Below are 12,017 nucleotides of genomic sequence, written 5' to 3'. Positions count from 1 at the left end.
CTAAAGAATATATTCAATATGTAACAACTTTAGGGAACCTAATTCTTTTATACTCTGTTCACTCATGATGCCAGTGGTTTTCAAACAGGGCTTAGCTCAGCCCTAAAACTCCTGCAAACCCCACCTCTTCTTCATACTAGGTCTCTGCCATTCAGTCAGTGCAGCTCTGCTTTGAAACACATTATGTATTTGTATTTCTGAGTAAGTCTTAATTTTAACACAGTATGTGGCTTAAAAATCAATTGGAGAAGTCCATATTAGGACCTCATATGCACTCAACCACAACTTTTGTGGTTGGCAAACTATAGTTAACAAGGCCCTGGAACCTCTTATCCCTCTTTATAGGAATTTATCAGTGTGATTTTTTATATAATACAAAGAGGTAAATATTTTTAGTAACAATTTTTTACAGAGCTTTAGAGTTTACCAGATTCTTTAAATGTATTCTCTAATTTGACCCTTATCACAATCTATCATTTTACAGATTTGAAAACTGAAACTAAGCTATATTATTAAGTAACTGACTTGACCAAAGATTTTTAAAATTATGACTGAGTAGTTATCAGTAATTCATGTCAAGAAAAGAAGTACTGGAAACATAGTTATAGTAGGAATATTATTCATCTGGTGACTATTTATTTGCCATATGCTGTGTTATGTGCTGGTGATAGCATGCTGAGCTAAATGTAGCCCCAGCCTCCAAAGTCACAGTCTGCTACAGAGACAAACAATATAAGAGGATAAAACGGTATAGATAATAAATATTAGCAGCATAGAGAACCTTCCTCTAAGTTGATAGAAGATATTTTGAAAGCCTAATGTTTGGGGGACTCAAAAACCAAGGTGAATGACAGATGGTAAACTAGGCCACATGGGTGGAATGAGTGAGTGACAAAATGGCCAGAGATTTGGAATACACATATAATAGGCTACGTTTGGCTTCGTACCTGGAGACTGTACTTTGCCTCCTGCAGAATGAATGAAATTGTCCTGGTGAATTGCCTCATCTTTCCTTCCCTGGATTGTATTCTATTTTGTCTTAACCTGTGAAGTTTTAGTTGTACCTGTGAGAGGTTACGAGGTCTTAATTATGTTTTGTAGTGAAATTTTCATTTCAAGCAAGTAGTTATAATAAAAAGAGTTTGAAAACTTTACATTAGATTTTAGGTCAATATGTTTTTATTCCCCAAAGACACATAATGATATGTGGCAAGTAGATCTGTGTACCACATGGCAAAGTGATTCAATCATAGAAAGTTTCATTGTCAAATTTATTAAAATCACAAAATCTTCTAAATTCCTGACTAAAATGTGAAATTCTTAATGTAGCCTGTTGAGCCCTAGAGAAACTAACTTATATCCACCTCATCAGCCTTAGTTTGTGCCCTTCTATCCCCACTTTCGACGGCCTTCTTCCATTACATAGGCCTTGCTGTAACGTGCAGCTGTTGTTTTCTTTGACTTACAGTGCTCTTTCTAATCCCCTCCCCACCAAGTCCTGTGAATCCTTCATATCACAACATAATATGCTCTTTCTCAGAAAGACTTCCCTAGTCTCCTGACCAGGCAATACGAGAGCTGTTTCAGCCCTCTTGGAACCCAGTATTATTTTTGATTGTGCTCATTACACATATACTTCAGTAATTAATCATGTAAGAAAGCAGAACTCTTATCTATATTCTCCACCACTGTATTTTTGGCCCTCATGAGGATCTGACACATAGTAGGCATTTTGCAATGAATTAATTTTGTTAGTTTTACTAACTGACCACAGAGTCTTTTCTAGTGTGATAAGGCTAATTCTGATATAGGCCACCACAATGCTCTACTCCTTTATCATCCTTATCTAGATATGTATATTTCAAAATTCTCAAAAGTTTTTTTTTTTAATCACTTTTTCTTCAAATTCTTAAAACAACCATGTGAAGTAGACTGGACAGAAACTATCGTTGTATTTTAGAGAGGAGGCACGTGGAGCATAGGCATTCACTTCTTCTGGAGCCAGTGGGTGGCAAAAAGAACTTTGGCTATGGTCTACCCCCCAACTGCAAACGCATGTCGATTGCTTTTCATTGCCTGGGGGATTGCAAGTTATCAAATAATTCCTGAATCATATTCTAATTCCACTAGTGACTTAAAATGTCTTGGGTAATTGGATGCTGTCCACCATACGTTCTGAACAGCCTTGTGATTCGGGAGCTAGTCTTCCAAATAAATGCTGAATCCAATGGATAATTGACTTAGGCTGAACTTATCCATCTCAAAGAGTCACGAGTGACAGGAGGTGACCAAGCAAGCATGTAAAGCATGTGTTCCCACAGAAGAAATCTTTTTGCTCAAATAGCTAAGCAAGTCAAATGCAATTACCCGATGTCTGCATTCACATGGGGCTTGAGTCCTACTTAGATCATTTAACTTTCTTTAATTTATTTGCCACTTTGGAGGGTTTCTTGACCTCTTCTATACTCAGATGAGCAAGTTTACCAGTGAAAAGACAGAAGATAGTTTATATCCTGCTGTGGTATGTTAGATACCCCCAACTACAACAGAGAGGAGGCATTTGGAGAATGATTTCATACATAAGTAGCTAAAGGAAAAAAAAAAAAACTTGCTCATGTTTATGGTTCAACAGGCAACTCTGTTCCCTGGGGCATTTGCATTTCAATGGAGTATGAAATGAAATGATCCATTTACAGCATTTAGTTTGTATGGTTCATGACTCTGTAAAAGCGCCTAGAGGTTTGCAAGTCACGGCGTAAATCTTGATTGTAAAATGTACATTTTGACATACATGTTCTATTATATATGAAACATAATTTTAGTAAATTGACAGTAAATCTTTTTATGATCAAATCTCTTTGCTATGTTGGTACATAGACCTACTTGCTACATATTATCTTTGGGAGATAAGAATATGTTGACCCCTTCATGATGGTTGGGAATTCTCAAATAAAGCAATACAATTTAAAAAATGTGAGTCCATTTACTCCTAGAAATGTTATAGTTCAAATTTGCAAATTCTTTAAAAAATTATAAATAAGTTCACAGAAGGGTTTTGAACACCACGTAATTCTTTAAGACTAAAGATTTGCTGAGAGCATGTAAACAGAAACATATGGCTTATGGATCCTTTGATATAGATACAGATTACAGATCAACATGGTGTTTCTGTTTGGAGGCTAACCTGCCCCAGAACTTGACAAAGGAAGTTCTAGAATGTTCTGTAGAATGCAAAGAATTAAAGTCCATTTTTTTCCTCTGAGATCTGAAAATAATCTAACAGGGTTCTCTCTGTTTGCAGATAATGAAGACTGTGATGCCACTGGGATGCAGTACACAGGCTGAGTGCATTTCAGAGGGAGAGGATGTCACATGTCAGTGTTTGAAAGGCTTTGCTGGAGATGGAAAACAATGTTCTGGTAAGAGCAAAATCCAAATACACATATCTGGAAAATAGTGAATAAAAAAGATTCTCTCAGATTGTATTGACTCAAAATCTCCAGAAGGATTATGTTATCCTCAGGTGTGAGTAGATTATTTGATATTAGCTAAAAGGTAGTGGATACATGAATAGAAAAATGAAACATAAAGTATATGCTCTAATACACTGAGTTTATATTAGAATTCCATAATATATATAGCTGATATTAAGGAGAAGAGTTCATAATTAGCTTTAGAAGCATGAATGTGAGTTCAAGTCAAATTTATAAACTCCCCAATTCCAATAAAAACAACTTTCCCCCTCAAAGGCTTAGATCATAGGTTTTAATTTATTAAATAGGTTTTGCTGGATAGGTTTCTTTTTTTAATTTTTAATTTTATGTTGGAATGTAGCCAGCTGACAATGTTGTGATAGTTCTAGGGGCACAGCAGCAGAGAAACTCAGCCATGCATATATACGTGTCCATTCTCCCCCAAACTCCCCTCCCACCCAGGCTATATAGGTTTCTCTTTCATTTTGACGGCCATTGTAAATGTTGTTATGGTTTGAAGCTCTGGCACAAAGTGATTTACTTACACGTACTTAGCTAGTCAAACACTGAGAAATCTGTGAAAATTGATTCAGAAATGAACTTTATGTCCAAATGCAGGGCTTGCATTATGTTTACAAACAGTACCTGTCAATGGCTAGATGTGTGTATGTAAGGTTATACCATTCTTTCCTACTATGGGCTTCCCTGGCTGGCTCAGACAGTAAAGAATCTGCCTGCAATACAGGAGACCTGGGTTCGATCACCGGGTTGAAAAGATACCCTAGAGAAGGGAATGGCTACCCACTCCAGTATTCTTGCCTGGAGAATTCCATAGACAGAGGAGCCTGGCAGGCTACAGTCCATGGGCTCATAAAGAGTCAGACACAACTGAGCGACTAACGCTTTCACTTTCCTACTATAGTCATTTATACCAGGATCACTTACATATTTCACTAGCTCATCGTTTTGCCCACAGATGTAGATGAATGTGAGATGGGTCTCTCAGTTTGCCCTCCCACGTCCTCCAACTGTGTCAATACAGAAGGTGGCTAAGTCTGCTGGTGCTCAGAAGGCTACCAGGGAGATGGAATCCACTGTCTGGGTAAGAAAGCTGTGTGTGGAGGGAAGTGGGCGGGGGCAAGCCTTGGAGAATCACTGAACGCTGGGTGTGGTGGTTTGAGAAAAGACAGGATATAACTGCAGTGATACATTTAAGTCTAAAAGGGGAGTTGTGTGATCTGTTCAAACTGACATATTTCAGTTCTTGGTAAATAGTCAAGTCCGTGCCCTTTGGCCATGACCGCACGGCTTAGCGCCTACACTCTGCAGAGGCTGTTTTCCCCTCTGCCTTTCTAGTTCTTTCTCTGGGAATTGAGTGACATCTGTACCTGATCAATACTCCGTACTTTGAGCCATCGTGGGGGAAACCGAACAGCATTTTCTTTGTCACTGAATTTGGCAGCTGAACTGTGGTGAACTTCAGAGCTGACATGGGTTTGTTGGAGGTCACTGCTGTGCGTGAAGATTCTATGAAAGGGTTCACTGGCTGGCTCTTGATAAATTCAAGCCACTGACATTTAAATATAAGCAATGAATGATTAAGACCTCTGTCATGATCGCCATCCTCTGCCAAGGTCTGGGTGTGGCTGGTTGGGTTGGGAGTTCACTTACTGGATGTCATTTACCATTCCAAGTGTCAGTTGCACAGCGTCACAGTACAAGTGAAGACCTGACTTGAAGCCATCCTGGCCCAGTAAAATAGTTATCTCAGGTTTTATGGGGCTTTAAAACGTCTCTTCCAGTGTTTTCTTTTCCTTCTGAAAACATGAAAATCTTTTCACGGTGAGGGGCAGATGCCCTGATAACAAACTGAAATGGCATTGCTTTCTCCCCACATGTTGAGGTTAAAGATGAAGTATCAGTCATAACTACCAATTTTCTGGATCTGGTTGATTTAAATCAGACCTTTATCAGATTAGTTTTGTGGAGTCCACAAACATCTGTAAATGCTCTTTTAAGCACATATTTGGCTGTCAGTCAGGAAAATGTCACTGCTCTAATTAAACAGGCTCATAGATAATTTAGACAAACAGGCATTATATTTCATTTACTTTGAAGAAAAAGGAAGGTACACTTTCTTGGATGTTTAAAGTCAGTATACTCTGGATTCCCACTCTATTACTCACCTACCTCCTTTCATGTAGCAGAGCGTTATGGCCCAGCCTGCCTGATTGGCAAGGAGTCCTCAGGCCACATAGAAACGCTGAGCTTGTTCTTGTTCTCTGCACTGTCCCCCACCTTTAGAATATAATCTAAAATCAATGCAGCTGTGATAAGTAGTGAAGAAAGATGTGCATCATAAGGGAACTAAAAATGAATTGGGAGTTTAGGGTAGGTAGAAATACATGTTTGAGGTATTGGGAAGGACTTCATGGAGGAAGTATTGTTGTGAATGAACCTGGGGGCACGTTTTGTTAGGCATTTGAGTCAGTGGTGCAATGGTGGGAGGTGTGGTTGGGGAAGATCAATGTGGCACTGATGTTTAGGAGAGGGGTGGAGGAGAGACGGGATACGGGGAATGTAGGGAGGCTACTCCTCTTACGCCAATGGAAAATTGAAGAGAGGAAGGACCTAAAGGTTACGGTGGTGATAACTGAGAATAGAAAAGATGGGTAGTTGGGAAAGAAAGAGATGATTTCATTTATATCTGTGTTAAAAAAGGTTTTATTTAATAGGATCTGAACTTGTAAATTTTTACCTAGAGATAGTTTACCATCTCCAACTTTCCCACGGAGCTATTTGTGCTGGGAAGTTTCCTTTCCTTCCAAACAGTAGGGAAGCTTCCAGCCTGACATCAGGAGTTTAGCTGCATGGGTATGCACCCCAGGGACCCAGTTCATCTCTCTTTCCAACATGGATAATAGAATTTTTGAATCTAAAAATGTACAGGGCTCTGATAACATGTATCATGACACAAATGGAAGATGCTTCTTTTCCAGAATATTGGGTTTTTCAATTACTATATGAGCCTCTGATCTCCTCTGCACCTCACTTTTCTCTTTCCTACTCCTTTTTCCTGGCAGATATTGTTACGTGCTGCCTGGGCGTGCACAGCTGTGGGGAAAATGCACCTGCACAAATATGGAGGGAAATTATACTTACACGTGTGCTGGCAACTTGTCTGAGCCTGGACAGATTTGCCCTGGTAGGTTGGTGTGTGGTTTGGATCCAAGGGGAGGGACTTGATTCCAAAAATAAAATCTCTACTTAACTGTGTTTTCATTAGAGCTTCGAGAAATCATTTGGTTCAATCAGGCTGGTGAGTTTCCTTTCCTGATTAGATTGATGATGGGGTCGAGAATGAAATGGTCTAAGTTTTCTTAATTTAATAGCATCTGGAATAAATCCTTTTTTATTATTCACAATGCAATGTAGGTGAGAACACAGGTGGTTCTCTTTAACTCTTCAGCTAATTCCTGATTTGTAATGTTGATTTTGGGGGCCGCTGGGAGAACTTGGCAGGGCTAGACAGGTTGGGGAGGATGTCTGGACTTCTGGCATTTTGAATCACTTTCAAGGATTTTAAAGTATTACTTTAAAAAGTCAGTATTTCTTGAGCTGAATGAGAACTTTTAAAATTGTTAATTATAGTCCATTTCTGCTTCCCGAACCCCCCTGCAAGAGCAGTATCTTCTCACTATCAGCATTCCAGCATGGGGAGGGGTGGAAGGAGGGTGGCGGGGGAGTTGGCTTCATAGACACCAGAAGCCAGAATCAGCTGACTCACTGCCAGCCATTTACCCATCTCAGCTCTGCAAGCAGAAAACATCCTGAAAAAGGAGAATTCAGCACTTGCTTGGGGCTCTGGTTTTTTAGTATATTATTTTCTCAAATAATTTGCTCTTCTTAGAGGTATTGAAAGACTCCTAATATTTATATAGTCAGCTACACACCCTAATGTTTTTCTTTTAAAGAGCAGTGAACCATTCAACAAAAGGGACTTTTCCACTTGGGCATCCCCTCTGTTATGGTAACATTTCCTCTCTGTCAAAGTTGCTAGTCCTGTCTTTGAGGGCTCACCTGAAAGTTAAATTGCTTTTAGAAGAAAGTATCCTATGGGATAAAATTTTGAGACTCCCAGGGAACTGGGGGTAATGGACCGTATAGTGGTGGGTGGTTTATAAACCATAAAGAGAGATAGTTGTTCAGTGAGACCCTCTTAAGCTAACTGTTGTTTTACATGGTGTGTTTTTATGGATGACAGATGGCTTTTATAATGAGATCTGTACTCAGGGTTCATGTGGTCTTAGGATTGACCAATCTCTTTCTTGCCTCCAATATACTTTATGTCAAATAGTGCTGAACCTCAAGCAAAATGGCTGACTCCGTAGCAAATTCCATAAAGTCTGGTTAAGAAAGTGAAATTATTGTTCCATGTGACAAATTGTTCACAGAAACTAGTTCCTGATGTTGATATCTGAAAGACTCCAGTCACTTCAGAAAGTAAAAGAAATGCCTTTGATTCTTCTAGACTCTACTCCGCTGTCTCACCTTGGGAAGAATGGACACAATTTTTTGAAAAATCGTTTCCCTGAATGTTCCCCGAATTATGAAGGGTACTGCCTCAATGGTGGTCTCTGTATATATTTTGGCATTGACACCCTGTTCGCCTGCCAGGTAAGTCAAACTGTTTTTCTCCAGAGATGTGATATTGCAGCCCATAACTTTTAGTGAATTCAGAAAAATTATATTGAGATTTTTCTATAATTAAACTTTTCCATAATGAAAAATATATGTAATTTATATATGTAAATCTGGGCTTCCCACATGGTGCAGAGATAAAGAACCCGCCTGCCAGTGCAGGAGATGCAGGAAACTCGGATTCCGTGCCTGGGTCAGGGAAGAGTCTTTGGAGGAGGCAGTAGCAACCCACTCCAGTATTCTTTCCTGGAGATGGACAGAGGAGCCTCGTGGGCTTACAGTCCAAGGGGTCGCAAAGAGTCTGACATGACTGAGCACACACGCACATATGTAAATCTGTATTTGTGTATTATGTGTATTAAATATGTGTATTACACTCTTTCTGAATATTTCACACACACCCCAGCTGTCAGCGGTAAATATAAAATTTAAGGAATTGGGTGATTTTCCCTCTGACTTGAATAACTTGATGTTACTACTGGTACAGTCTGGGAATTAAACTGAGAGAATTTCTTAAACTTTTATTTTATGCCAAATAGATGGGGAGCATCAATGTTATGTTTCTAAATTTTAAAAAGTGTTACATATTGTCACACTGGGCTTCCACTTCTCTCCCTCTACATCCTAATAGTTGGTATTTACATTTTTGTTGTTAACAACTGATAAATGCCGCCCTGGCTGCCTTTGCTCTGCCTTTGTCCCCATGAGGGTTTTGGTGGGTTATGTGTCAACCTGAAGAGGGCGTTCAAGGACTCCCTGGAGCTCAGAGGTCCTCCCACCACACTCGCTCAGAAACCGTGCCCCTCAGCCTTTAGTAAAACCCCACCCAGAAGATCTAGTTCTGTATCCAATCTTACTTTTAGTAACTTTTATAATCTGAAGGCAATTTGAGGGAATGGGTAGATATTGAAAAATAAATAGGTCTCTTCTGGCTGGCCTCCTGACTCAGTGATAATTTCTCTGTGCCTAATGATGGAGTGAGAGAATACTTTGATCCTCATGAGTAGATGCTATAAGTTTAAAAGCTTTGATTATTAATAATAATTAGTAGAAACATAGTCTAAATTACTAGAATAAATTATATTCTGTGATGAAGAATATGGCCTTGCATTAGAAATCACATCATCCTGACAAAAATAGTGGAAAATGTTTGTGAATATTAGCAAAAATGACTCAGTCCTAGTAGAAATCTGTTTTCATATTCATATTTCATGCTGTGGTTTTCTAACCTAAGATAAATTTAGTACTTGATGATAATCATTCTTGATTTTGATATTAAGGATCAAATTGTTTTCATCTGTTCATGGCTTTTTATTATTCCTAATAATGAAATTATGAAAACAAGTATCCTAGCAATGCTTTATGTTTCTCTCCAACACTTTAACTTTGGATTATTAAAGGCATTATAAGAAGAAGAAGGGTATTGCAGAATTATGTATTGTAGCTAGCACATTAATTTCACTTGGAGCTGATAGCACCAATTCATTAAATGACTTGTGAACTCCTTAGCACACTACTTTTGTTTCTGTCATTAAAATGATGAAAATATCATATTCCTCTAGTAATATTTTAAATACTAGTTGCTACAAAATGACAAACTGGATCTAACACTTAAATTTAAGCACCTTTAATCAAAAGCAATATTTAAAATATCGCCAGGGTTCCCATTAATCTGGATCATAACTTTGGTTTTGAATTCTATATCTAATGGATTTATCAGATGTCCAACCCTTCTGTCCTTCCGTGCTCCAATGACCTCACCTTGTATTTTTTTAATTCCATAAAAAGAAAACATCTCTAGGGAGTGCTTTCCAGTCCAACGGTTATTAGCAACATCTCACAGGCATCATCCTGCACATGTATACTTGAGTGCTACGTTACCTCAGTCATGTTCAACTGTGTGCGACCCTATGGACCACAGCCCACCAAGCTCCTCTGTCCATGGGATTCTTCAGGCGAGAATACCAGAATGCTTGCCATGCCTTCCTCCAGGGGCTCTTCCCGACCCAGGGACCGAACCCAGGTCATCTGCATCTCCTGCATTGGCAGGGGGATTCTCTACCACTAGCACCACCTGGGAAGCCCAGAGACTGTTCACAAAGTTGTGAGCAGGCTAGTAAAGGAACTTTCTTCCTCCCTTGTTTGGAGGCCATGGAAGCTCCCCTCCCAGATCTAGGAACTCCCAGCTGCCCTGGGGATGCAGAGGATATGAGAACTGGAAGTCTCCACACCCACAGGCCTCCTCAGAGGGCCCCTGCTCAAGGGGTTCTCAGAGGACTCCAAACCGCTTGAGCATAGAAGAGGTCCTCATTTATTCTGGTTTGGCTCTGAACCAACCCACAGCCTCTAGGGCAGGTCTTCTTCAGCCCAAGTTGCCAGAACTATGATGCTGTGAAATGTCTCATGAGAAAAGGATTGAGGGGCCAAGTTTGAGAAATGCTGCATTCGCTAGCTTTCAATTCTTGATTCATGATCACCACAACATGTGAAAAAGTCTTGTTGACCTTTGTTTAGTTCAGAACTTGAAATTGTTTGACCATGGAACCAAACTTACTCGGCTAGGAAATTTTCTGTTTAATGTAGGATAAGAATTAATCAAAACCTAAAAAATTAGTGATGTGTGGCCTGCCCTTGTGAAATGCCGGCTGATTGCTCTGGGCCTTATAAGGCTGAAAGGCTTTGATATTACAGCCTGCTAGGCTCTCCAGACCTCTTATCATGTGCTTGACTTATTACTTGAGACTTTACGATTTCTGGGAGGATCGGAGGTGTGGCCTGTTAATATCCACCAGTTTAAAAATGGCTGCTAGCTGTTAATAGTAGATGTGTATAACCAAGGACAGCTAGAATTAAAACAGCATCAGGAAAGCCAGGAATAACTGGATGGTCCTCCGTGGGTCCTATACTCAGATCGTGCATGCTCTTGCAGAGTCAGTTCTAGAAGAACAGTTTTTCAGAGGTGCATGGAACTTAAAACTCTTTTTGGATGTGGCCCAATGTAGTAGAAAGAATACAGACTTTGAAATCAGAGAACCATTTGAATCAAGTCTGCCATTCACTAGCTGTGTGACCTGGTACAAATTGTGTAACTCCTCTGCATCTTACTTTCCTCATCTGTAAAATGGAAATCTACCATTGAGAACAAAACAAAAGTGCCCAGTGTCCAGTTGCCAAGTCGTGTCTGACTCTTTGCAACCCCCGTGGACTGTAGCACACCAGGCTCCCCTGTCCTACACTATCTCCTGGAGTTTGCTCAAATTCATGCCCCTTGAGTTGGTGATGCTATCTAACTATCCCAGTATCAGAAACATAAGGTGTATAATAAAAGCTTGTTTCTTTCCCCTTCTGTCTCTGAAAGTGACTTGCCAAAGCTCCTATGACTAACTCAAGGTACAGCTAGGACTAGACTTGGGATCTCTTCTGGGGCTTCATCCATGCAGTAGATGCATGATTCATCTAGAGCTTGTCCCTTGCTGCCTCTTCCCATCATGGGGACTGATGTCAGTACTCTGTGTATTCATTCCTTCATCTCCTTCTGGAATAAAATGGGGGCATGGGTATATACTTAGTGGATCCAGGGCCAAGGGGAAGCAATGCCTAACAAGTGAGCATCACAGAATGTTTAATAGACTATTTTTAAAGTTTATGCTCTTTCAAAGAATAATTCTACTCAAGATCCTGAGAGTTTCTGGAAGCATGCATTCCCAGTAGATGGCAGCATTGCTTCATTTACTTCCACATAAACGTTCACAGTATGTGTTGGCTGCTGATGGTGTTGGTCACTCTGTCCCATCTTGTGTCTTGGACTTCTTGACACCCCATGGACTGTAGCCAGCCAGGCTT

General features: G+C 39.9%; 1 protein-coding gene across 1 annotated transcript in view; it reads left to right on the top strand.

Annotated features, from left to right (window-relative positions):
- The window catches only part of EGF (epidermal growth factor), a 98,342-nt gene that overhangs the window by 74,255 nt on the left and 12,070 nt on the right, over positions 1–12,017 (top strand). Inside the window, 6 exon segments of the mRNA XM_043870762.1 lie at positions 3,302–3,315; positions 3,317–3,419; positions 4,450–4,575; positions 6,557–6,601; positions 6,604–6,678; positions 8,005–8,150. Of these exon segments, the coding sequence (XP_043726697.1) occupies positions 3,302–3,315; positions 3,317–3,419; positions 4,450–4,575; positions 6,557–6,601; positions 6,604–6,678; positions 8,005–8,150 (509 nt within the window).

The sequence above is a fragment of the Cervus elaphus genome, chromosome 17 (assembly GCF_910594005.1).
Source record: "Cervus elaphus chromosome 17, mCerEla1.1, whole genome shotgun sequence".
NCBI classification, from domain to species: domain Eukaryota; kingdom Metazoa; phylum Chordata; class Mammalia; order Artiodactyla; family Cervidae; genus Cervus; species Cervus elaphus.
This window is presented reverse-complemented; position numbering and strand designations above follow the sequence as displayed.